This window comes from Carassius gibelio, chromosome B13 (assembly GCF_023724105.1).
Source record: "Carassius gibelio isolate Cgi1373 ecotype wild population from Czech Republic chromosome B13, carGib1.2-hapl.c, whole genome shotgun sequence".
Lineage (NCBI taxonomy): Eukaryota > Metazoa > Chordata > Actinopteri > Cypriniformes > Cyprinidae > Carassius > Carassius gibelio.
In genome coordinates, this window is record NC_068408.1 from 12,130,437 (window position 1) to 12,157,404 (window position 26,968).

Sequence of the window (26,968 nt, forward strand, 5' to 3'; positions counted from 1 at the left end):
ATGCACCCCACGATTAATACATGCCACCAACACATATCTCATAATTTCTAAGGAACATTTAAAGTGCAGAATACCTTATAAGATCCTTTTGATAGCTGAAAAATATTTCAGAAAATTCAAAAATCTATAACAGTTTCCTAGAAAACATATCCTTCCTCCTCAACAATGAATTTAAGGTCAGAAATATTTAATATTATACTTTTCCACTAAAAGGGAAAAACTTATTAACACGACACATAACAGTACAATAATGTTTAAGATCTTTATTTACATAAAGCAAACATTTCATTATTATTATTGCTATTTCTACACGTGTATAACTGGACAAATTCACTGCATCTGTATCTTTCCGTACCTTCCAAGAATTTTGCTGACACAGCCATGGCTGACCCGTAGTTGTCTTGAGATGTCACAAGGTCTGACTCCTTGGTGCGCGAGCTCCACGATTCTTTGCCTGACCACGTCAGGTAGGGGTCTGCCATTCACAAACACCCCTCCTAGCTGGTTCACACCGCCGTGCCCTATATGGGATACAACAACACAGACACAAAAAGCATAACATTACATACATATAGAAGTTAGGCTTCGCCGTGAACATGGCTACCATACAGAAGCGTTTAATTTTCTCTTTCTCCTCTCACCCTCTCTCTCTCTCTTAACACTCTCTGCATGGAAGCGCGCGCGTACACACACACACACACATACACACACACACCTGTGCCCATGTGGGCAACGATAAACAATAAGATAGTTAGGCTATATTGTTTATCTTACGAAGAAACATGATGGAAAATGTATCCGTAAAGGTATTGACGTCCCAGTACTTTCTGTTTGTTTGTACCGTTTCTTTTTATTTATTTATTTTTTTTATATTGCTTTTGGTAGGCCTATTATGACAATACTATGAATATATATATATATAAATCGAAAGGTTATTGAAAGGTTCACGCGGCTGCAATGTTTTCCTCATACAGTTAAAATTAATTTTGCACGTTGGACAGTAGTCTTTTAATTTATAGTTCGTTAAATTAATTTCCTTATGCTTATAGATATATTTTGTCAGCACAATAGCATGATAAATATCTAATATTGTAGATAATAATATTAAGTAATAGTAAGAAATAAGTAATAGTAGTAGTAATAATAATAATAATAATTCATAACCATATTTTTATACGCACTCATGATTGTAAACACTGACAAACGTCATGTGCTATATCCATAAGACCCGCTGCAGTTAGGTAGTATTTTCCTCTTCTATTCCATTGCAGCCAAACACATGTCGCATAGATTATGTTTCAGCCTGTTTAATTTTCCTTGCACAATTATTGTAAATAATTAAAAAGAGCTTTGATAACTCATATTACAACCATGGAGTAGGCTACTGCAAAATAATTAAGAATTAATTATTTAAATTAGACCCAGGCCTTCCGTCATCTTGTTACAATACCTGTTTTTAACAAAAATCGCACAAACAACTCTTTTTTTTCATGTAGAGCACATTTATTTCCATAATAAATTAATCTTTTTAAAATGCAGAGTTTTAAAAGGCAGTGTTATGTAAAATAATTTAATATTTTGCAATTCATCTGGTATTATCGCGTTGGCACATGTTAGACAATTCGGCGCTTTTGATTTTTATCTATTTTCTTGCTGTAACTACATATGTTGCCATCCCACAGTAATTTACTCAGAAACCGAACTTATAATATACCTGTATAAGTATATATTTTTAAGAATATATATTTTTTATAATATCATAATCATTTAAGTTTTACTTACAAGGCAGATTGATTAATTTTAAATAAAGCTAAATATTGTAATCGACTTTTTAACGACTTTTTTTTGTCGCTCGGAACAAACGATTTCAATGCCGCTAAATATAAGAAATGATCGTATTTTTATTCGCGGTGACTACTTTTTGTATTTGCTTTACTGAGCGTCAATTAGGCTATAAAATATTTTAACAATCATTTCCTACATTTCTTGTAAGAGCTTTGGAAAACTTAAGAGTAAATAGCTTAACGCGGAAACATTAGGCTATAGCCTATAGTCTTACAAAGCCAACTCTACTGAAACGATCAACAATTTAGACTTTATTTATGCTAACCTATGTAGAGATTTTTAAGGAAAAACTGATATTTTACTCACGGTGCATCGCCGAGAAGGGGTCTGCTTTGCAGTGAATATCCATGGGATAGCAAAGGAAGGAAAGATAATCGACTGAGGTCGCCGTCTCGCCTTGATTATGTAGCTTTAATTGGAATTAATAAAGATCGCTATCCGTTCAAAGCGCAGTGCTTCCGATGCCAGTGTACAGAAGTTCTTCAGCGCGCGACGAACTTTATCTTGTGCTGATCAGTCCATTCAGTGAAGACACGAGGCTGGTCAGGTGCAGATCATGTCCTGCACTGGTCTCTCAAAAAATTATTTTACGCATGCAGGAACGTAAGCGTAATCAGTCGTTCAGTTAATATTTGTTTGCTACATATTTAAGGGAACGCAAGCATTAGTGGTTGCGTCTCCTCCAGTGTCCTCTGATGAAACTGCAGTGTAAATTCCTCGATATGGAGAAGCGTTTCTGGTAAAGTCTGAGGGGTACAGTCAGATTCGAGCGGGGATGACAGGAAAAAACATGGACACGGCGAGTGTCTCTTGGTCCCCCTCTCTTCAAGAATGGGATGTGCCTGTTAGAAGCTTTGGGCTGAGACTGAAACCCCTCTTCTCAGTGTGTCTGTTTCTAAAAGCTGCAGTCCACCGCCCCCCTCCTTCCCAGATCCCCCCTCGCATAGAGATGGATGACATGTCAGACAAAGGCAATAGATTCCAACACTTTGTGATTCGCCAACGCAAAAAGCTGGAGCACCAAATGAGGAGGTCTCTTCATCTGACACTTCGGAAGGGGAGGGATGCAAACAGGGAAATGAGGAGAGATGGGTTAAAAAAAATCGAGGAAATTAAAAGACGAGTGGAAAGGAAGCGGTACCACCAGCGGCCAGGCATCGTGGTATTTCTAAACTGTATGTTGTCAAACTATATGAATCATGTTTGAATCATATTGGTGACCTAAACGTAGACTGAATGTAAAAAAAAAAAAAAAAAGTGCTGTTGATGGGCATAATGTTGTCACGATGAGACTATTTTAAAATGAAGGAACATCTTAATTTTTGTAACAACTGTTTTCAATTTCTACTGTCTGTTTTTCTTTCATTTAGGTCCTGTTGGGTGTTTTCACATTTTTTAACCGAACATCGTTTGTCTGCTAATGCATTGGCGTTAATTAATAGTAAAATGTTAAGCAATATTATGGCATTTATTTTCTAAAACAGAACTGATGCATTTCTTTTCTAAAAAAGTAGATAATGTGAACAATAATATAAAGCGTAAATATGCGCAATGTACAGATATAAATATAGCCTAAAATCTGAATTTATAACAAATATTTGCTGCATCTGACAGCTATATGACAATCGAGAATTATCATTTTAACATCGCTTTTGGTACTGTAACAACACTACTAAGTTTGCGAAGTTCGCAGTCAAATGTTAGTAAAATTATTTTGTGTGTGTATGTGTGTGTCTTGACCATGCTGTTTAAGCTGCTGTATTGTAGGCATTTCTGTAGATGGCGCTGCTTAGTTTGCTTTATTTGACCGAGAGAAGCTCTTGAAGTTTATTTTATGGCTATCCAACAGTTTTTTTATTGTTGATGACAAGTGATGAACTTAATGTTTGTTAGTGAGTTCTAGGTTTTATTTATTTTCTCATTTTTATTTATCTTTCATGTTATTATTGCTCGGATATATAGCCTAAAAATGTTTTTAGAACTGCAATAGATGGTTGTACATCGTTGACTCGTGGTTTTGTCAGTTTGTTTATGCCAAAGTTGATCTCTGAGTGTACCCTTGTGCTTCAGTTGACGCTTCGCTATTTTTTATTTTATTTTAGACTCTTCTATCTTTACTTTACTTTTATTTTAAACAAATGATCTATCTATCTATCTATCTATCTATCTATCTATCTATCTATCTATCTATCTATCTATCTATCTATCTATCTATCTATCTATCTATCTCCAATCTTTTTTTATCAAGGCAACATTTCTAATAAATCGATTTTAAATGTTCATATAGACTACTTCTACTGTCTCAGGTAAAAAAAAAAGAAAGAGGCTCTTTCAGAATAAGTTTTTAGCTCCTGCAACATACTGTGATTATGTTTACTTTTTAAATACTTTTTAAAGCAAGTGATAAATTCAGCGCGCGCTATTTTAAATTTATTTTTATTTTTTAATGAAAATGTATGTATTTTTTTAACTGTTAAAATTCAAATACAATCGTATGGACTCGTTTTACGTATCCCACTCAATTATTATCACACTGTTATCGTTGTTGCCATTATTATTGTTTGTACTGTTTTATCTCTCTCTTTTTGTAAATAGCAAATAGGCTACGCACAGATCTGAATTTAAGAATTAAAAAAAATATTGTAGTAATTAGTAAAAAGTGCAGGCTTCGGCTTGACTGAAGAAGGATCTTGTACATTTATGAAGTGTTCGCCCTGTGACCGTTGTAGTTTCGGCTAAAAGAACAGGAGGCTATGTTATGTTATGGCTTCCGGCTAAATTTGGGGACGATTCTTCTTTTTGTTAGTATTTTTGGAGGGAGCTTCTGGTACAATATGTAACACCATGGGCTGTAATTTCACACTCGACTACACATTTCCCCTAAAGCTGCTTTTATTTCCCCGCAAGACCCCAGCTTTTTGCCTCCACTCCCCTTTACTATATTGGTTACTTCCTCTGTTAAATGATAGGAAAACTAATTGCAACTGATCATAGTGGCCACTGAATACTAAAAGTGGGATATTGGGACTTTTTCTGTGCTACAATATAAAATTATATTTAATGTGGCTCCTCGATGTTTTCATTATATATATATATATATATATATATATATATATATATATATATATATATATATATATATATATATATATATATATATATATATATATATGCTACATATCCTGTAATATTATCGCCCTGTCAAAGCTGGGCAAGGGAAAATCGTTGCAAGAGTGCAATTTTAAATAAATAAGAAACATGCAAAAAAAAAAAAAAATAAAATAAAATAAAAGAATAATAATTCCATAAAAGGTCAGGTTTGTTTGAAATCATGTTTTACATTTTGCATTCTTTTTTTAGACCAACCAGGAGGTTTTACTCTTAAGAGAACGATTGGGAGAGAGTGATCGAACGTGTCAAAGAGAGAGACAGACAGAGAAAGAGAGAGAAGGTGCAGTGCTATAGTGCATCTGTTTTGACAGCCTCTGCAAACGCCACATACGTTTGTTAGTCAAAGTGAACAGCGATTAACGTCCAATGAGAACGCAGAAAATCACTTCTGTTCCACTATCCAATATTTCTATTTCCACTTTTAAAAGCCCATAGGTTTCATCTCAATACACTGTAATATTCTAAGCGTCACCAATCGATACTTTCCACTCCACTAAACCTGCTGTCCACGTCAGTGTGCTATAGCTGAATGCAAGCATCCTTAGCTTTTACGGCAGGAGTAACCCATAATGGAATTTTAAGAAAAATGATATAGCTACGCTTACCACGAATTTCAGTCGCCGGATTGTTTGAAAATGGCGTGTCTAGTTGTGTTTTTGAGATGTATTGAGTTATCACAAAAAAAAAAAAAAAAAAAAAAAAAAAACGAGAGAGAGAGAGAGAGAGAGAGAAATATTATTTTCCTTGAGGAAAAAAGTTATAACTGAAATAAAAGTTTAAACAATCTCTCTTCAAGTTTAGAGTAGGCAAATCACAGAAATTAAACAGATGGAAAATTTTGCAAATAACACTGGCATTAATAGTAATAATAATACTAATGATAATATGGTAGCTAATAATGATATTAGTGTTTTGCACAATAGCCTACCCAAAAAAATACAAAAACATTTTTATCGATAAATTAATCATCCATTCCAATATTAATTACAATTGAGATGTTTTAAAATCAAATACCTCAATAAACCAAAGTATAAAGTTTCCAAATATTGACCGCTGTAACCAAAACAACAAAACGGCATTCACAACCTCAGTCATGATATCAGCTGTGTCTTTAGATTACCCATTCATGATGTCTATAGAGTGAACAGATGGACCATCAATTGAGTTCTGTCCACAGCATCAGAGATTGATTTTGTACTTGCTTTTAATTTTACCATAATTAATTAGATTATTACAAGTGTTATATTGATCTTCGCATTTACACCCAAAATAGAAAAGTGAATTAGCATATGATCTATGTTTTCAATTAACCGAACAACATAAACAACAACGAAAACAACAGTAGCATAATAGCCTATTAATAACAACAACAAGGACAGTACTACTAGTAATAATAATAATGGAAAAAATAATGGAAATATTAATTTATGTAGGCTAATGTTAATATTGCCAGCAAACTATAGGCTATTCAGTCGCAAAAATGCTGATGTTTGGGGGGAATTAATATTTGAATGATTCAGTGGGAGATCCCGCAGTAATACTATTATGGATTACAGTGAGCACTTATGTCAACACACGGGCCCAGCTAATAACATCGCATAATAGCATATTCCCAGTGTGAATCAGTTGCCACTTTAAATGTACAGATCGTCAAGTCAAATGCCAGACTTTTCAGCACGCAGAGAGCAGACTTGTAACATTATAGGGCGGCCAATAAAGGTTAGTCGCTGGTCAAGTAGTTTGCGTTCGTAAAGTATACACCTACTGTATGTTCTTACCTGAGCTGACGGCGACTCACCCCTACCGCTAGAAAATAAACATTCACACTGTTTGGCGAGACGAAAAGAGAGCCCTGCGCTTACCTGATCGACCAGAGCTGTGAGCCATGGCTTTTCCCTGTCTAATGGTCCGTTTCGTCGATGCAGCCCACTAGATCTGTCCGGCCTCCTGCGTTCCCTCCTCGGCTGGGCGTCCTGCCTCTCCCCGCTGCTTTTCACAACCTTTGACCGATCATCCAAAACTAAACGGTTTAGACGACAACAAAAAAGGAGAGCAACCTCTGCTCCACTGAACTAGATTGATAAAGGAGGGAAAATAGCAATCAAAGCAAATAAAGCATTGCAGGTGTGATATAAAAAGATTAAAACCTGTCTGCTGGAAGTAAAAGGGACTAAGAGTATGGAGATATGCTAAGATCCGCACGCAGGCGTTTACTGCAGGCTATAGGAAACTAAAAGGTAGGACTTGTACTGATGAATATTCATGATCATTTGAAAATACATATATATGCTTATGTGTGCACTTATCATCTTTAATTCGTCTGATCGTGAAATTGTATTAAGTTTGCTCCTAAATTCGCGTAACGGCTACGTGAAGGGTTGTGATAACTGATTCGTGCTGCTCATTGGCTGAACTTTAAGGTGAACCTGTTCTCAGTAGGAGGGTCTAACTAAATAAACGAGCTAATACGGAATTTGGGATTATGTAAATATTTTACGAAGTCAAATTAATTACGTTTTGTTATATTATATTATATGTTACATATATATAAAGAAATGACTAAATGTTGGAAATGTAACATCGATACTGTTGCTGAGATTGTTACATTGATGTTGCATATTTAATTACCAGGTTAATGCAATTAATGCCTGATGACATAAAGGCCTACATTTATTACTGTCCAGAATATGCAGTTGCCCAGTCACATCACCATAAGGCTTTGGGTTAAGAGACTAGCAACCTTATATCACAGTAATCCTTATCCATACCCGCCTCAGCAGCAGACAGAAAAAAAGGAAAGGCCAAACTTTTCAGTTGAGCAGTCAAAGGTGTGCTCCCCCTTCACGGAAACAAGCCAATACTTATTTATTGGGGAAGGAATTTGGTTGTATTTTAAACCAATTTACCGTTTCCTCTTTGCACTACAATAATACTGCAGTTCGAAGCCTGCGTCATTTGCAGTTTTGGTGTAATTTTAAATATCTTTTTGTATTAAACATCAGTATTTGTAAAAAAAAAAAAAAAAAAAAAAAAAAAATAGATTATAGACTGTTATTTTAATGCCAGTTCCATTGAAAATAGTAAAAAAAAGGGCAACTCCGCATAAATAACTTTCAAAGTTTAAAATAACATTTGTCTTTGAGGGATTCGGTTTATAAAAATAATCCTGAGAATATCAAGTCTGTACCTTTGTTAAGGCTGAATTAAACCACAACTAGTCCTGTATTTCTTTAGTTGGTTTTATTTCTTAGATGCATTATAATAGTTACACGTCTCTGTCACTGTAATAACATTCAGGACAATTAAACTAGTCTGACGTATAGGGCATTGCACATGTAACAAGGCGTCCACCCATGTTTTAATGAAATCGATTTCTCAGGCCCTCTCTGGCTTCAGTAACCACAATTCTGACGTTTTGGATCCCTAAACAGCAGATTCACACAAAATGTTTGTTAACTAGGCGAAGTTGAAGCCATAATAATTTAATGTACAGTTTTACAGCTTTACCACGCTCTGGCGTACTTTTAGATATTGTAATACGGCATATTTGCAAGTTACTTGTCTGTTAATGTTCCAGTTAGTAGACTTTATCATCCCATTCCTCTCTTCTCTTCGCGATCGCTCGCGCTGTTAAGCTCCGGCTGAAGTTTCCACTCATCCGCTCTACTTATATGCGCATTTGTGATGGGCTAAGCTATACATGCATCTGCATCGAGCTCAGCATTTGAACCATATTGCTCACAACATAATTCCGTGTCATTTTGCTACTTTAATGTACTGAAGCCTTGAGTGGCCGCGCGACTGTTCTCCTCGCATAGTTGGCGTTTTGCAATAAACCATCTATGGTTTTTATGTCGAATCAGATGAATACGCGTATTATTCGTTGTAAGAATCATTCAGTACACGGCTGATCTACTGAAATAAATACATATCAAAAGTACTGATATTATTATATAGTTAAGCCGTAGAAAAAATTATTTTAAACTGTTGTAGCCTATTTCAGGAACTGTTGATTAGTTATTATTAAAGGATAATACACTTATTAACTTTTTTCTTTCTTTCTTTCTTTCTTTCTTTCTTTCTTTCTTTCTTTCTTTCTTTCTTTCTAACTAGTTAATGAATGGATAAAGCAAACAGAAAGAGTCCTGTTAATTAACATAACTTAATGCTTTAGTTTTTCTTTTAATTTTAGTTATTTCTAGATGTGTATGTGTGAAACACATTATATAGGAATATTAAAATATAGTATGTATTGTAAATTGAGAAATTATTGATTTGTGTATGAAACACTGTGTGTGTGTGGGTGTGTGTAAAGGTGCACTCACACACACATACACTTTAAATGTGTGTGTAAAATATGAACATTAAAAATATGTACAGCATATAATTTCTCATTAGTTTACAAACAATAATGTATTTTAATAATATTCCTATATAATGAGTTTCCAATTGCCATTTGTGTGTGCATGTGTGTGTGTGTGTTGGACCCTCAGGCAGTCCAGGGTGCTCTCAAGCCAGCTGCCACTGTTTAAAACAGACAGGAAACAGCTTCCACTAACACGACTGCAATATGGAAAGCAGCGACCTCCACAATGCACCCCATGGCATGATTCTAATATCCCCCCCTCACTCTTCACGCACACACTCACGTACATGACTTTTGCTAAATGCGGTCTTAAATGGTTTAATATCTTACCCTGTTTTGTCATTTATAGTTTCAACAGCATCGCAATGTTGATATTTTGGAGATCATTCGTAGGACCTTGACCTGTTTCAGCACTAACTCAGAAGCGCTTGGTAACGTGTGTCTGGAGTGTGATAGAAGAGAGACATGGATTTCCCCGTGCCATAGAGATGCTTTGTTTCACTGTAAATGTGTTTGTGTCTGTGTGAGTGCATATCTATTATCCTTCTGAGAAATACAGAGCTGCTCGGCTCCCACACTAGCCTCTGATCATAGCCCTGTAAATGAAGCCTGTCACCTTCAGTGGTGTAATGATCACAGAAACAGTGACCTTGATCTATGGCAAGCCATAACGGAGAAGAGAGAGCATCTCCCACACTCCTCACTCAGATATAACAGTGAAACACGGCATACAGGGGAAGCCAAAGGAGGGTTCAGAACAGGGCCATTTGATTGGCAATAAAGGTTGTTGGAGTGTCTGTAATGGATGTGAGATCTCTCCTGTTATCATCCATTTGGATAGGGCATCGACTGAAGGCGACGTGATTCCAGATTGAAAACTCAGGGAGTGGCTGATTATGGTTTTATTGCATAGTCCATTACACTGGTCAACACTACACACTTTTTCTCAAAGCAGGGACTGTGGTGGATTAATGGGGCAGCTCTTCTGTTCTCTCCAGCCCCCTCGGATATACGGACCTTTCCTTCCCTTCAGCAAGGCTTTTTGAATATGTCCCAGTTCCTGCCACATTTAGCTTTAAATAAGTTTCACCCTCCCTTCTTTTTCTTCGAAGAAGGGCACAGTGGGTTCATGCACCCTATGAGTTCAGCACTCATCATTTATCATCCCTCTCTTTTTGGAAATGATTAACAATAATTGTGTCATAGACTCCTCTTGTGATGCAGAAGGAAACTTCTGGAAACTATCTAACTATATACAGTATATGTTTTTCATTGTATAGTATTTGATGAAAGTTAATATGTTATAAATGTTATATGTAATATAAGGAGCAGTTAAAAAAAAATTAAAACTGTCATATTTTACTTACCCCATGTCATTGCAAACCTGTATGTTGACCTAGATATTTTTATTATCATTGTTATTGTTTAATTAATTTATGTTTGTGGAACTCAAAACATAATAATAATAATAATAATAATAATAATAATAAATATTTCTTGGTCTTATATATATATATATATGTATATATATATATATATATATATATATTCATTCATTCATTCATTCATTCATTCATTCATTCATTGTCCCAATTTATTCTTGGTCCCAATATATATGTGGAACACAAAACCTATAATAATAATAACAGAAAATGTCTCTTTTTGTTTTGTCCATACATTGTAAAAATAATGTACCTATAGAATAAATGTACCGAATGTATCTAATAAATAATATACACTTATTGAGATTAATTTAACTTCTTTTGTGTGGAGAAGAAAATCAAATGTGTTTGGCACAACATAACGGTGAGTCAGTAATGGCAGTTTTTCTTTATTTATTTGGGTGAACTATCACTTTTTAAAAATATTTAGATTTTGCATTATGGGCAAATTTAGTTTCTCAAAATTGGACATGGTGACTGAGTCAGCAAAATGTAACCAGCACACCAGTAAAGGGCACCTAAAACAGTAGTGAAAGAAAAGAAATAGTGTAGGAAAAAGTAGAAAATTCTGCTTGCGGAAATCTGGATGCTTTTGTGAAATCTGGTCCCCACTACAGCGAGCCCCATCAACTCATCTCCCCTTGCCAGCTTTTCATATTTAAAGCCAGTACGGGTTTAATTACCAAATGATGACAGTGTCATATGGTGCCATGATGGCACAGGATATGTGCGAGACACTGACTGACAGTGGGAAGCTGGAAAGCAAAACTGGGGAGAAAAAAATAGCTGAGACAGTAAAACATCTGTAATTTGCAATTCACTGGTGTTCAGTGGTTGCTCATGGATTAAAGATTAAAAACTATTGTCTAGCAGATGGAAGAGAGAGAGAGAAAGAGAGAGAAACATGGAGGGAGGGGGAGCTTCTAAGCAGCCCATTTACATTTGTATATAAGCAGCACTGTTAGGATAATCACATGGAAAAAATAAGCTGTCTCCATCACACACTCAAGGCAATGCCTCCATTAGCCCCATCTCCAGATGCAGATGCTTCTGTTTTCAGATCGATTTGTGGTGACAGCATGTAACAGCTCGGCATAAAGTTTGATGCAAGTACAGAAATAATCTTTTAGATATTGCCTGAAAGACTCCACAGTGCTAAATGCTAAATGCAACCACACTCTACACTCTTAGAAATAAAGCTTCTTTAATGGCATTGATGGTTAAAATCCAGAGAACATTTCTAAGGTTCTTTACAGTGGAAGAATATTAATATGTGCTTTGCTCTAAAAAAAATAATGGTTGTTTTAAAAGCTGTTCAATAAAAGATTTTGGGAAACCAAAAATTTTTCTTCTATGACACTGATACAAAAAACTTTACTTTTAAGAGTGTATAGTATAAAAATGCAACACTTGTACTCACCGTGTTTGGTTGACCAGTGTCTAGAATAAAACTCTTTTTGTTTCTCTGTTGGTGATTGAAGACACCAGCTACACCTGATCTTTTTGTAATTGTAATTAATTAGTGTTTTGTTAGTCTTGCTGTGCCTTAATTAGTTAGCACTGCCCAGTAGAGAGAATGAGAGGCAGTACCTGCTACACAGCAAATAATTATTAGTAACGGCTATAAGCTAATGCTGTAAAGTTGACCCTACTTTGATATGCTCATAGGTTCCTTTGATGCATTCAGGTGTACGGGGGAATGGGCAGCCCATTGAAGCATGGCAGACCACCTGAGAGTTGTTTTCTGGTCACCTGACACCAGTGATCCTGAGAAGGTGCACCGCACTGGATTTCATGTGAGTTAAAGAATCTCTTCAATAAAACATCACCAGCTTTCAATGGGGCACGCTTGAGCTGCTTGTGTAATTGACTTTTTGACTTTTTTTGGATTTGCATGGACTCTTCAAAAGTAGCTCACCTGGCAAGTATCGCTCTGTTCCGAAATTACAGTAGGGCTGTGTTATGTTACAAATAATAAGCACTCTCCACTGACCACAGCTACTCATACGGTCTTAATTTAGACTCACCTCTTAGACAAGCTATAGGAACTAGTTATTTACCTTTGTGTACAAAGAACATTAAACCCCAATGACTTTCAAAGTGTGAACACAAATATCTCAAAATATCTTCTTGTATATTCCACAGATGAAAAGATCTTACTGCTTTGGAATGACATGAGAGTGAGTAAATTATGAAACTATCAGTTTAATATATTTGAATAGCTGTAAAGGCCTTTCAGTTGAAATATGAGATTGGAAAATACTGTCTCTCTTTCTGTTCTGTAGGTGCAAACCATTTTAGGTTTAGGCTTAGGAGTGAGGAGACGAATCATTTCTGTTATGAATGGATGATTTGGAGCCAGAGGTGAATCATACAGGGGTTTGTTTGTATCTGTGCCTCTGATCCCCCTCTGATAGTCCCTACACCACGCAACATCTGTCACGCGGCATGCCACAATCGCTCACGTAGAGCGTTAGGTGATGCTGGTGTATGGTAATTCCTGCTACACGGTCCACATGGGCATCCCCAATGCCAGTGCTCATTAGCAGGCAGGTGGCGTCAGAGATTCGACTGGGTCCGAGACGAGGAATAGAACCTGGCAAACCGGGTTGTACGTCCGCATCGGGTAATCCCCGCCAGGTTGCCAGGATATCAGGAGTGACATCACAAAGCCAACAAAAATTAGCATCCCTAATGATCTGCCAGGCCAAACATTATTCTTCATGATGAGAAGCAGTCATGCCTGCCCAGGGCTCCTGATGATTTGGCCAAAAGCAGTGGAGGCCCCTAAGCTCTCAGCTCCAGCCAAAATCAACAGGCTCTATTCTCCAACCCATGAAGACCGATTCTACTCTACTGGAAATTAAGTTCCTGAGGAAATTCCTTGGTATATTCCCATCATACTGCTGATGCCTTCAGATTCTAGAAGATCGTTGGAAATTACTTATGTGTATGGAAAGGAAGAGACTCTTACCCGGTCCAGTGAAAAACACCTTGACTAGATTTAGAAGCTAAAACCAAGAAAGATCAATGAGAGGAGAGTGGGAGAGTGGCAGATTTAATTAATTACTGCACATTAGAATGTTTGTTTACAAAAGTGAACAGTTACAAGGGGCCTGATGGTAATTAATTTAAAACGTACTTCCCCCTGTCTCTGCCTTGCGTCGGCACTAGACGTGGTTGTTTCATGGCAGGTGAGCCTACGTCTCATTGGATTTCCATCAATTGCTCAAAGGTGTGTTTCAAAACAAAGATGCATGGTATGCAAATTACCCTTAATGTTAACATGATTGCATGTTAAGAAATTTAATTAGTATTCAAGGGAATCAAACGGGAAGAGCTGCATGATGTTGTGATAATGCATATCTAAGAGGAAAGTTTCACCATTTTGCCACCTAAACCATATTTGATTTTTCTTCCTCTAGTGTATTTAAATGTAACTTGACATCTTAATCAGGTCTGTAGATAGTCCCTGTGAAGATGACTTTATTTTCCCAACAATGTCACAGTGGTTGCATGTCTGTGTGTTTTCAGCTGTGGTCAGGAAGGTCTCTCGAGGTCCCCCTCCAGGACAATGATGTATTTAAGTCTCCTAAGAGGTCAGATGGACTCTGTCCAGAACATCACCTGCAATCAATAGTGCTGGTAAACCAGGCTCAACTGAGTAGCCATGAAGACTCCCCTTATAAACACGCTCACAGAGAGGCCGGCATGGCCCATTGCTTTACTAAAACTGCAACCAACATCCTGACACACGCACACACACACACACACACACACGCAACACATGCCACCACTCTGAAAACAAGTGTTGATGACAAAGAGAAGAAAAATAACAGCACCTCAGCGGTAAGTGGAGAGCCTCCAGGTGATGAAATCCTCTCTAAAGTGAGACAAAATTGAGGCAAATTGACAGCCATGTGAATGTGTTATAAATGCTAGTGTGTGACACTGCTGTGGAGCAATGAGTTCACTGAAGTGATAGCTGAGATTTTATTTTATTTTTTATTTTAACTTATTAACTGAATATTGAAATATAATCAACTATTCTAATCAACAAAAAATTTAATTTAAATAATTTTAAAAACATTTCAGTAAAATGAAATATATTTATGAAATAAAAAAGGTAAATTAATTGAAAATCATGAATTATTATTTTTTACATTTTATTTTACTGCAGCTAGATGCCAAGGCATTCTTTCTTTATTTTTAGTAAAAAAAAAATAACTTAAACTAAAATGAAATTAATATCAAAAAATTACTAAAAAAATGCTAACATTTTTAACAATTTTTTTAAACGAAATAAATAAATAAATAAAAAGCTAATTCAAAATGATAAATTATTTATTTCTAAATTATTATTAAAATTATAATGGTATAGCAATAATAATAAAATAACACAGATTCAAATTCATTATTGTTATTTCACTAAAACTATGCATAAATGTATATTTATGTCATTAATCTTGCTCTTTCACAAAAAAATGTGTATACATTTGCATTATTTCTCAGTTATTATTCCTTCTATTTTGCTAAAAAATACATAGATGTTCATTAGTATAATTTCTGTCAGTTTGATAAATGAGAAAAATATAAATAAATAATAAGTTGCATTGTTAAAAGGTTTTAAAAGAAGAGTGTTTTAACAGTTTTTGATTACTGGTTGTTTTTATAAATATCAATTTTGCCTGATTATGATAATTCATGTTTTAGATTTTTGCATTTTTATTTCCCAGCCATACCCTTTGCATTCAGCATCACTCTGTCATAGCAAAGGTTGCACATTCTCCTTAACGCACAGGTGAATTGGGTGCACTGCTTCAATCAAGGCTTCACTATTGGGTTTGAGAGTCATCTGAGCCTAGACAACAAAAGCAAACGCTACAGTGAGTGTCTCTACTGTAAGTGGCTTTTGAAGAATTGGCACAGTCATCTGGTGAACACCTCACATCTCTCACAAACAAATGAAGGCCTGGCGCTTCAAAGTGAGATTGATATCTCTCTCTGAACTTCAACCAGAATATTCAGAATATTGAGAGAGGTGCACCCTTCCCACGGGACCGCCGAGGCGCCTCTCTCCTCCCTCGTTCCGCCAAAGAGGGGGAAAGATTGCTCCTGATCTTCCATGTTCATCAATAGTCACTCATTCATCGTGAGCCATGGCAGCTGAAATTTGGCCTACTATTGCTGAATGGATGACCCAGGGATCCACTTTGTTGCCATGAGGTTGTCTGCAATTGAGATTTAGGATTAAAACCGAACAATACGCAATTTGTATGAAATTCAGACTCATCTACATATTTTATGTTGTGACAGAAAACTTTTCAATTTGCTCTGCAAGTTCTTAAGATTACCCATCCATTTAATAAGCCTAGAAAATATGTATCTACCTTTTTCTGCTTTCTGACTGTTTGCCGAATATTAAATTGTTTTCCCCTTTCTGGTTTTTACTTGGAAATATTTTTCAAATAAAATGAAGGAAACTACTGCTAAAGATGGTTGCCATAAATCAATATATGTATTGCTGAAATCTCACACGGTATTTAAGCTACTGTACTGAATTATTGATATTAAACTGAATTTGTGAAAAGTTCAAATGTCTTAAATGTCTTTACAGTTGCAATGTGCATATAGAGAATGCAATATGTAGTATGTACATGCAAAATGCTTAAAAAAACATTTTGGTTTACAGTAAAACATTCACAAGGAAAATGAACTTTAATACAGACAAAATGCACTGTCAGTTAGGTTTGCTTCGCTGTTAGTATCTCCACAGCTGTAGGTCTCTATTAGTGTAACATCCATAGAACTCCTTAGTAGCCAAATGAAGAGGCAAACACAGATGATGATGATGGTGGTGCTCATGATATAGATCGCTGAACCACTTTGAGAGGAACACCAGCTCAAGGTGAGAACATCTTTTATTTAGAATTTGTTCTGCCAGAATGTTCACTGCTAGCTGGGAAACAGGACTACTGTAATACAAGATTATACTGCAAAAGGAGTGCCTTAATATTGTGTTGACTGTGATATAATTTGCGCTATGAAGCACAAGTAACATTGTGTGGGTTTGTAAATATGTAAATCTATTTATTGTTACAGACTTAACCAAAGCCACAATCTCAATCCATGAGAATCCAAGTAAATCACTGCATTTTGAATTCCAGGTAAACGTTTATGTTACAATTACTATGCTGTCATAGTGAATTGTACTAATAAATCACCACAGTTGCATATATTTTCTATAGCAGAAATTTACCAGAACGCAATCTCTACATGTATGCATGTCACAGTCTTCCTAACTCACAGCAAAACCTACTCCACAATGATCTCCCCTCAGAGGTAAATCAATAATTGCAGAGCTACAAAAGAGTGTTTTGTCCTAAAATGGTAATTAGCATGGGTCTTGACCTCCCTCATGGCATCTCTCAGTCGCCCATCTGAGAGCCAGGGCATGTCCAGAGTCGACACTTAATGACGCTAACATTACACACTCGCTGAACATTGTCGGGCTTTTGTCTTCATTCACATCGAAATGAAGTTCTTGGGGCCCACGTTTATCAATCATGGTGGGGCTCCAGCTGTTCACCAGTCTTTGGCCTGACTTCAACAGCCGCGCTTACAAATTGTCTCTGAATAGTGTGGAGCTCTGCCTCCCCACCCTTCCACCCCCTTTTTGTCACTGTCTCCTGACAAATGTTCCACTGCAGCTTTTCCCAGACATGGCCGACCCTACCTTCTGCTCCTCGCCATTGAGAGGGGGGTTCTGGCCTCATGTTCCTCTCACAAGATCAGCATGGTAATCTGCAGTGGTAGCCATTCAGACCGTTACTTAAAAGCGTAATGTTGCGATGTTCTATTGGGTATCAAGAATGGCATTGAAAGAGAACATAAAAAAGAGACATCTGATAATATCCTTCTGATGCATTAATAAGATGTGTTTGTGATGTCTCTTTACTACTTTCTAGATCGCCTGATACCTGTCTTCCATCAAACGTTCCTCTTGAGAAACTTAAAACAATAGAAAACAAAAACCAACATGGGTGAAGAGATGCGGCTGCCTCAGAGGGATGAGTGACTGACTGATACAGTTTCTCTTTCACTGTGCTTTGAAAAGTGAAATAATCAAGATAGATGGGCAGATGAATTAGTTGTCTTCCAAGGTCAAACGCTGATTGCCTTATTACTCTATTACTCCACTGTTGTGAAACCGTTACCGCTGACACTTTTTCATGATATTCTTTACATCCACAAAAGAGAAGGAATGAGTGAAGGAGTGAGAGAGATACAAATTGATTGTTTGGCGGCCAAATCAGTCATAGTCATCTTGGGTGGAAGGATTAATGGGTCTGATGGCTGTTGCAGGTTCAGGCAGGGAGACGGGCAGAAAACAAGAGAAATTGGTTTGGGCCCCCGGGAGCTGAATCGATGTGAGTAGCATGTAAGCGGTGCGCTGTTGTTTTGTGTGTGTGTGGAATGAGAGAGAGAGAGAGAGAGAGAGAGAGAGAGAGAGAGAGAGAGATGTAAGGCTATGACACATTTGTTTTTTAATAAACACACAATTCTTCTGGATAACACTGGATTAAAGCAATATATTGGGCTTAATGCAAGCTAAGCTCAGTAAAAAGCATCTGTGATAACTAGAAATTAACTTCCACTTTGGTCACAATGTTGATTACCATGAAAACTAATTTCCAATTTCCCTCTTTAGTTCAATTTATATTTATAAAACACTGATTGCTTTTTTACTCTATTACTCAATTGTTGTGAAAGTGTTGACATCCATCAAGCATTTCTCTTGAGTTTAGCAGGTGAAACAAAACAAGAGAAAACTAAAATCAACATGGGTAAAGATGATATGATATGATATGATATGATATGATATGATATAATTATAAGCAGTTAAGGTTATGTTGAAGCTGTACAGTGGAAGGAAAGGTGGTATTTCTTTATTTAAAAACATAAATGTGAAGCTTATTAAAATAAAAAATAAAAATCTGTTGAAATTTGTGTATTATTTGAACTGTGAATACACATTAATGCTATGTGGCAATAATATTGAAATGTAATGTTTATGGATTGGGATCCACTTTTTCACTTTTTTTAAGAAAAGGAGGAACAAATTCAAATGATTTTTTTTTTTTTTTTTTTTGTGGTAATCAATATTTTGCCATAAATGCTGTCTATGAACTTAACTTGTATTAAACCTGTAATATGTCTTAGAACTGAGTACTTAATATTAAATTTGTGGAATATAACATATTTTAAATACATTTTTTTTAGATTAAATCCATGATTCTGATGTGTTTTTCTGAGTTCCAGGTTTCCTCCTGTAATGGGCCCAAGGAGGTTAGCAGCTGTGACAAAAATCAAAATCCATTTTCTGTGGCCAAATGTAATGAGGACCAAATGGTGGATGTTCCATTCATCTCTCCGGCCTGTCTGAGCACTCTTAGGCCACAGGCAGCAGGCTTGTGAAGGCAGGTGTGAAAGCTGCGGGGAGTCTTATGTGCAACCCCATGATGCTCATATATAGGCATGACATTTTTACTAGTGTTTTTATTATATATATAGTTATTACATATATATTTATTTATTTATTAAATCACCACATCAATCTATGTGCATATAAGATAAATTGTCCTGGTTAGACGTCCATCTAAACAGGCATCACAAAATAAACTCTTTTCTGGCTTCAAGAGTGGGCCATTGTTCCCTTGAAATTGTTCCTATTTGTGGACAAAATAGGGTTTGCTTCGCATACTGAGAAACATCACATGAAAATTGCTCTAGGATTATGACTGAGAGCCCCTCTTCAATCTTCAGAAAGCCCACCCACACAAAATCTGGCTGAGCAATTCACTATGGTGAAGTTAGACCTCGTGTGTGGACAGAATATACTTTGCAACCGAATTCATGTAAAATTAATCAACTCCCCACTGTAATTCCAAATATTTGCCACGTGGACTGATTGGGGTCAACGGCTCAGTTCAACATCAGGGGAGCGCAAACTCCCCATCATGATTGATTGCCAGCATAGTCACACATATTATTATGAAATGAGTTTGTTAGCTTTGAATCGACTGGTTATGCACCACTGTTTTAGGGTCTTGTGCTATTTTCAGTGAGGCAAGCATGGATCAGAGAGTCATGAAGGCTTGATGATGTCGTTTTGAAACTCTCACCTGGTTAATCTGGCAAGAGCACTCATTTCAGTGGTGATAAAATAGTCCTGAACTCCAGGAGATTTCTGCCTGTGATTTGTATTTAGACTGAACGCTCGGGACTCTCACTGAGCACCAGTCAAGGCTCGTTATTCCCTCAGATAAACAGGCGGGTCAATCGGAGACCACTAAGGCAATTCCCAATTCTTCTGTTTTTTCTTTTTTTTTTGCCATATTTATGTTGTAATCTTCATTGCCATGATTTCACTTGGCAGTCATAAATCATAATTGCAAAGACTATAGAGGCACCAATTTGCTTGCGGATAATAAGGTCTTTGTATTTATAGCTACGCTGGCAGTATATTTTATGGTTATGATCATGTGCTTTACACCAGTTCATTACAATCAGCATTAGCTCGAGCTTTTTAATAGAATAAGAAGAGTGCCAAATGCCTGTCTATTTTAACCTGCCTTTCTAATAGCCATATGAGTCTGATAACTAAGCAAAGAGCTTGGTGGTAATGAGTCATGTGACACCTCATGGGGTTTTCCATAACTATTTGAGTAAATGTTCGCTCTCCACCAACAATTCCCTTTGATGACCCATTAGATATTATGGGGCAGCCTGCTGTGAGCTCCATAGTCATGATCTTACCAAATTTGTGTTTAATGCCCAAGAGACAAACAATAACTAGATTTTAAAAACTTCCTGACATTATCTCTCATCTGAAAGTCTAACAAGTTTTGTTGTGAGTGACACTTAATTTTTTGATATTAGTGATATTGTTGTAGCTGCTGGGGGAAAACACCCACAAGGAAACAGTGGGGGGAAAAATAGTCTAAGTCTTTATATATATATATATATATATATATATATATATATATATATATATATATATATATATATATATATATATATATATATATATATACATATATATAAAATCTTTATTTCTTCAGATTTTTATATTGTATGCTTTGTATATGTTTTATAATTGTTTTAATTTAGATTTTACATTTAAACTGTTAATCATTTTTAATATTTCCCAATGTTTTATTGGCTACTCATATCCCTTTTTGAAGGAGAGACCTATTTGAAGAAGAGAGAGAGAGTGAGAGAGAGAGAGAGAGAGAGCTAAACGGATCCGTCTCCTTTTGTTTTGAAATGTATTTGTTTCATTGAAGCCTTTGCCACTGAAGCCTGATCAACTTCCATTGCAGATGCTTGTCAGCTGGGGAATATATAAAGATAAATGGTATTATGTTAAATTCCACTTAATGACAAATTTTTAATTTTCTGAACACGGTCATTTTCTGGCTTGTGAATCAAGTGTAAGGAGCTAATTACGTGAGGATCTGAGCAAAAATAACTCCTCATCTCAAGGATAATGGAAGAGAAATGTTGTAGATTAATGGCACTATTTATCTTTTTTAAATTTCTATCTTTCTCTGGTGATAGCTGCGCTCCCCAAGGAAAATATTCATAAAATGAAATTGAAGTCGTAACTTAATAGGTTATTAAAATTTTTGAGCGCATATCGCTTCTTCTTTCGCGGCGCTGTAAATTTAAATTGAAGTTTGTGGCGTTCAGAGTCACCAGCAGAGTTTTTTATGATGGCACAATAGAGGGGGAACATGCATCTTTGTCAGGAGGTATTTGCTATTCTAATTTTATGGCAGGCCAGATTATCAAAAAGGAATGTCATGGCGCGGGCTGCTGACAACACCTCAGCCTTCAGCCATGTGTTTCCATTAGGTGACTGAGCCGTCCGGGGGTTTGTTCGTCCCATTATTTTCCATTTCTGTCTTTTATCTTGATTTAAAGTGAGGCTCACTGCATATTCCTGTGCTGTCATTTCCTTTCCTCTGCCAGAGCCTGAGATTGGGCAGCACAGGGCGCCTCAGCACAGGGACTCGCTCTCTCTCCAGGGGCCGCGTGTAGAGCGATTCAAGGTGGAATATCTTTAGCCCGCCTGTATGTTTGGAAACACCGTGCGAATGAGAGATGGTGATGGAAAGAGAGAGGGGCCATCATCACTGCTCTGGCGTTTTTTTCCCTCAAGGTCAGAGGGCCAAATTTATTTATTTCCCTGAAAGTTACGATGAAATTTTACTGACTACTTTGCAGTAATGATGAGGGACATCAGCGGCCATAAATTTCTCTTGCCATTTGTTCGCCAATGATGAACCGTTTTTTATTTAGCCTTCAAGGACGTTACTTGGTATTTGTATGGAAGCGGTGTTATATGTAATGATATCCATTTCATAGTGTCATATAACCCGGTGGAAAAATTAAAAGTAAAACTGACTAGGGTGCATGCTCTTCATATTCAGCTGGGGCTATTGAAATCAACAGTAAATGTCAGACACAATTTGTGACGTCCTTGTCTGTGTTTCAAAATTGCAACTTAAATGCTTATGCGCTCTTCCGGAATCTTAATTAGTTGTTTTCTAAATGCAAAAATGCTTCTGCAAAATATTTAATTAAAAAAAAAAAGGTTAATAATAAATATATTTAATTAATTAATCCTTCCTATTTTTGAATTAGGCTTCTGGAAATGTGTCTTAACAACATCATCAACTTGTTTTTATTTATTTTCAGTCCCTCCAGAAATCCAAAGATATCTGCAATCTAAAGGTCATGTAATTAGCATAACATCATGATGTCTTTTATTGATTGGCTATTTAAAATCTCATTGTAGTCCTGGGAGTATTGTTAATGGGTAGGAGCCACACCTCTTTATTGCCTCTATTATGATATCCCATGAGTCCTTGTGGCTATTCCTCAGTGGGCACTCTTTTGTAGTTCATTAATGGTCAATTACTTAGAGCTCACGGGCCCCACTGTGTCATCAAAAGCCAACCCTCTTTCAAGCCTAACCAATCCCTGCTGCCTCCTAAACAAATAATAGAAAACCTTTCAGTACGCAAAGGCTAGAATCACAACCTCTTAACCAGACGATGCCGGAAAACCTGCAAGTTCCTGGTCCCCTGTTATTTGAAAATTAATACCATTTTGTTTCTCAATTTCAGGACGTTCAGCGTACATTTGTCATCTGAGAGATAGCAGCCTCCATGGTTCCCCCAAGGATATTTTCCCTCTTTTCCCCCCTCTCCTCAGTTTCTACTTAGAGATTCTGCATGCTGAAAGCTTAAAGTAGAACATATTGGAATGTTCAGACAATCCTGACCTGTTTATGCAAGCAGAGTTGATAGGTTGTCAGGCCCCCAGCGAGAGGGCCCAGAATGAGGCAAGCTATCCTTTAAACTGCCTGCCTGATATTTGTGGATAATAAAAGAAATAAATCAGACAATAGGCCTGAATATTTTATTTGTTATCCATATTCCTTATGGGCAAAAATGATACAGAAATGTAAAAACAGCAATTTCGCCATGGCCCCTGACGGAATTGTAACACAGCTGCTGCTGTTTTCATGTCTAAAGACAAAGTGCATTCTTGCCACTTGGCTAGCTTGTGCTATATATGCTATAACTCTATTCAGCAGGCCGTTATCGTGTTTTTTAATGGGGCCATGGCTCCCCCTTTCCTCACATCACCCCCTTCAGCCTCCTAGAATTTCATCCTTTTCTCTTAAAGCCCCTACTTACAGTGCTTGGCTGTTTTGAAAATGTCAGTGTTACAGTATCTTAGCTTCGCCCATATGTAAACAAGAACCTGAGGCCCAGCCGGGTCACACTGACCAATGTCCATTGCCTATTGCCCTTAATTTAGCATCTCTCTCCTTGCTGTGCCATGCTGCGTCTCTGTGAAAGATGCCTCCATCAGCAGAATAGTGGTGACAGTCAGAGGGGAATGAGCTTGTGAAGTGATTACGAGAACGGGTGGCAGTCATTCAGACCCCTGAGATGACAGCACATTCAGAGGGAAAGTGCCCAACTGGCATTAATCCCGGGAAAATAGCTGGCCTCCAGGAATGCATTGTGGGCCTGATAAGATGGTCGCTATAATATGCACTTAATCTGCAGGTCTCCAATGAGCCTGCCTGTATTTCCAAACTGGAGGGAGCCATTGTTGTGAGGCCTGCAAGATCAGGGGCAAAATAGTAAGCTTTATTATATTCTAATGCAAAACATGGCTATATCATACTACACCTCATCTGTGCAAAGCTATAAAATCTTAGACTTGTATAGAAACATTTAGGGAGAATTCTTGTCATGTTGTTTCAGAAATGAAGGACCTCTGTGGTACTGGTTGATTTTTCATGGAGTTGAATGGGACTGGATCTTTCATGCTTCAAAAAGTATGCAAAAAGAAAAAAGAAGCATTATCATATAAGCAGCGCATATGTCTCATGTATTATTTTCCAAGTCTTTTGAAGTCAACCAGACCAATATTACAGATGTGTCATTATTCACTGATAGTCTTCTCCTCCTGAGTCAGTGAGAACTGAACCGGATGTATGAATAATTATTAAAAAGACTCAAGCCATTTAACAGCTTTATAAGATTAAAATTCATTTAAAAAATGTATAATACATCTTGTTATGTGTTACTTTTATACCGCTTTACCGCGCTTATATGAGATAAAAAAAGTGGCTATATAAATATTAACGGGTTCATATGACGCGATTTCAAGTTTTCCTTTCTCTTTGGAGTGTTACAAGCTCTTGGTGCATAAAGAAGATCTGTAAAGTTGCAAAGAGTAAAGTCTCAAATCCAAGAGATATTCTTTATAAAAGTTAAGAGTCAACTTCACCCTCCTAAAATACTTCATTCTAACACACTCCCACATTTCTATGTCACTATGTGGAAATATTTGCATAACGCAGCCTAAATGTTCATGCAAAGAAATAAGGTATAACCTTTGATTCTCCCTGTTTTCGCCAGCACCATGTGGTGGAGACGCTGTTTTGTTGTGAAAGCAAAAATACTTTGTTTGGCCTTCCAAAAGAGGACACAACTAGAAAGTGACTAGTGGTTAAGCTGTATTTACAATACTGTTCCAGGACAGTTCAACCCAAATAGTCAGTGTGCAGCACATTTTATGGAGGACTGTCTCCCGATCCTGGGAGAGAAGACTACATTGCCGGCTGTGTAGAGAAGACAACAATTTTTAGAGAAGACCACAATGCCGGCTAAAGGATTTGCCACTGATGACACTTCGAACGTAAGTGCCATGCAAAGTGGACTTCACAAGATATTTTGCCATGATTCCAGTTCGAAGCAAAGGTATATGTTCCATTCAAAGTGCACTGAAGTGTGAGCAAGACGTGAATTTAAATTGTATTTATTTACAGAGGTATATGATGTCACACTTCTCCGTGTGTGAAGATGTTGTGCAGCGCAAATCATTGAAGTTCTGAAGTAAGGTAAACTTCAACAGATTTCCCCTGCTCAGGGAGTGGGAAGCAATGAACACTGTGTAGGGACCATGTCAATGGGGTTAATGCACGGAGCCACTTTTAATGAGCTGATTATCTGAATCAGGTGTTTTCACAAAGAGAGACATGCAAAATATGCAGATCTGGGGGTGCGTGGACTGGAATTGAGAACCGCTGGCGTAGAGTAGCGATTGTTGTTTGTTGTTTCTCAGATAACAAACAAAGACATGGTTTTGTTTAAGCAGCGCAATGCAACACAATGCATAAAAAACACAGTATAAGTCATTATAACGTAATTATGACCCCACTGGATGCAATAAATGGGTCGTTCTGACTGGGACACGCATCACAGTATGAACAAGCAGTGTAACATTTCTGTTACACACTTGAGGCATTCAGCCAATCACAAATCACTGGATAGCTGGCCAATCAGCTTATGCCTCCCTTTTCAGACAGATATGCTTTGTAAAAAACGATGCGTTTCAGAAAGGTGGGGCATAGAGGAGAAACAATAATGTACAGTATATGGACAATAATATGTTTTTTGAACTTTAAACTGCATAAACACATATCATTACACCAGATACACAAAATAATGTTCTTTTTAGCAACATCATATGACTACTAAAATACATATAACATCTATACATAAGAGTATTCAACATGTTAATTAAAAATTAATCTCATTGTAGAGTGAATGGGTACTATGAGATGAAAGGCAGAGTCCCTGCAATAAACCAAAGCCGATGTTCTGTGCCAAAGAGAAAGTTCTATGTTGGCCAGTAGCTGATTATGTCCACTCAGCACATTGTCAGAGCAGAGCTGACAGTGGCCCTTTCACTCTGTCATTAGGCCATTTAGGGGTGAAAATATGGCAGTGTTCTGAGCGGGAGGAGAGCACTCTCTGCCTGTTATTATCAGTTTTACCCTGACAACACCCTGGTCTGTAACTTTCACCAGAGAGATGAAAAGATTGAGGTCCCTGTTGAGAAAGGAACCATTGACTGAGGGGCAATTTCATCTGAATGTCGTCAGCGCTGCAATCTAACTGCTTTGCTTTTAAGTAGTTAATGCAGGTATTATTTTAAAGGTGTCATACATTCATATTTTAAAATACTTTCTCATATCCCAGTTTAGTATGCAACTACAAAACAGACATGTAGGGGTTGATTCCCCTCAAAAGTACTTATGACAAAAACAATGATTGTTTTATTAAAAATTCTGACCAGCCTGACATGTCAACAGAGGCTCAGCCAATGGTGTGAGTTTGGGGCAGGGCTATTTGTTTCTTTGACCAATGGCAGATGAGGGATGTGTTTGGGAAAACCTGTTTGAAAACAATTTTATTTTTGTAATATATTTCATCATTTATTTTAAGCTATTTTGGTGGCTGCATAGACATTTCTCACTTCAGCTTTACTCCGTTTCATAAGTAAATTGTCGACAATACAAGTTTGTTTGAAAAGTGTATTTAATGAATGATAAAGTTTATAAAAATTCCAGTTTGTCACATTGTTTATATTTCTCATTTTTCAATTCTCTTCTCATCTTTTAGAGTAAAAACACACTGGGACAGGTGTTGGGAGCTAGTCTCTGCCATAAACTCTTTAATTGAGCTAGTTGATGATTGATTTTCAC

At 36.9% G+C, this 26,968-nt stretch overlaps 1 protein-coding gene and 1 long non-coding RNA gene across 23 annotated transcripts in view; one reads left to right on the forward strand and one right to left on the reverse strand.

Moving 5' to 3' along the window:
- Positions 1-7,404, reverse strand: part of LOC127970050 (paired box protein Pax-2a) — a 34,097-nt gene extending 26,693 nt beyond the window's left edge. For 9 of the 22 annotated variants that reach the window (XM_052572270.1, XM_052572271.1, XM_052572261.1 and 6 more), the window contains exons 1-2: positions 2,152-2,645; positions 356-521 (exon numbers count right to left, since the gene is read on the reverse strand). In XM_052572270.1, the coding sequence (XP_052428230.1) occupies positions 356-521; positions 2,152-2,194 (209 nt within the window). In that variant the 5' untranslated portion in view covers positions 2,195-2,645. Of the gene's footprint in view, positions 1-74; positions 96-355; positions 522-2,151; positions 2,740-6,878 lie in introns of those variants that run through there. The other 13 variants (XM_052572256.1, XM_052572252.1, XM_052572260.1 and 10 more) reach the window with 10 other exon arrangements.
- LOC127970056 (uncharacterized) lies at positions 2,911-15,010 on the forward strand. The gene is made up of 5 exons (XR_008156492.1): positions 2,911-3,020; positions 12,512-12,620; positions 12,970-13,004; positions 13,110-14,059; positions 14,359-15,010. It is a non-coding gene; the product is annotated as an uncharacterized LOC127970056 (long non-coding RNA).
- The last annotated feature ends 11,958 nt before the right edge of the window (positions 15,011-26,968 follow it).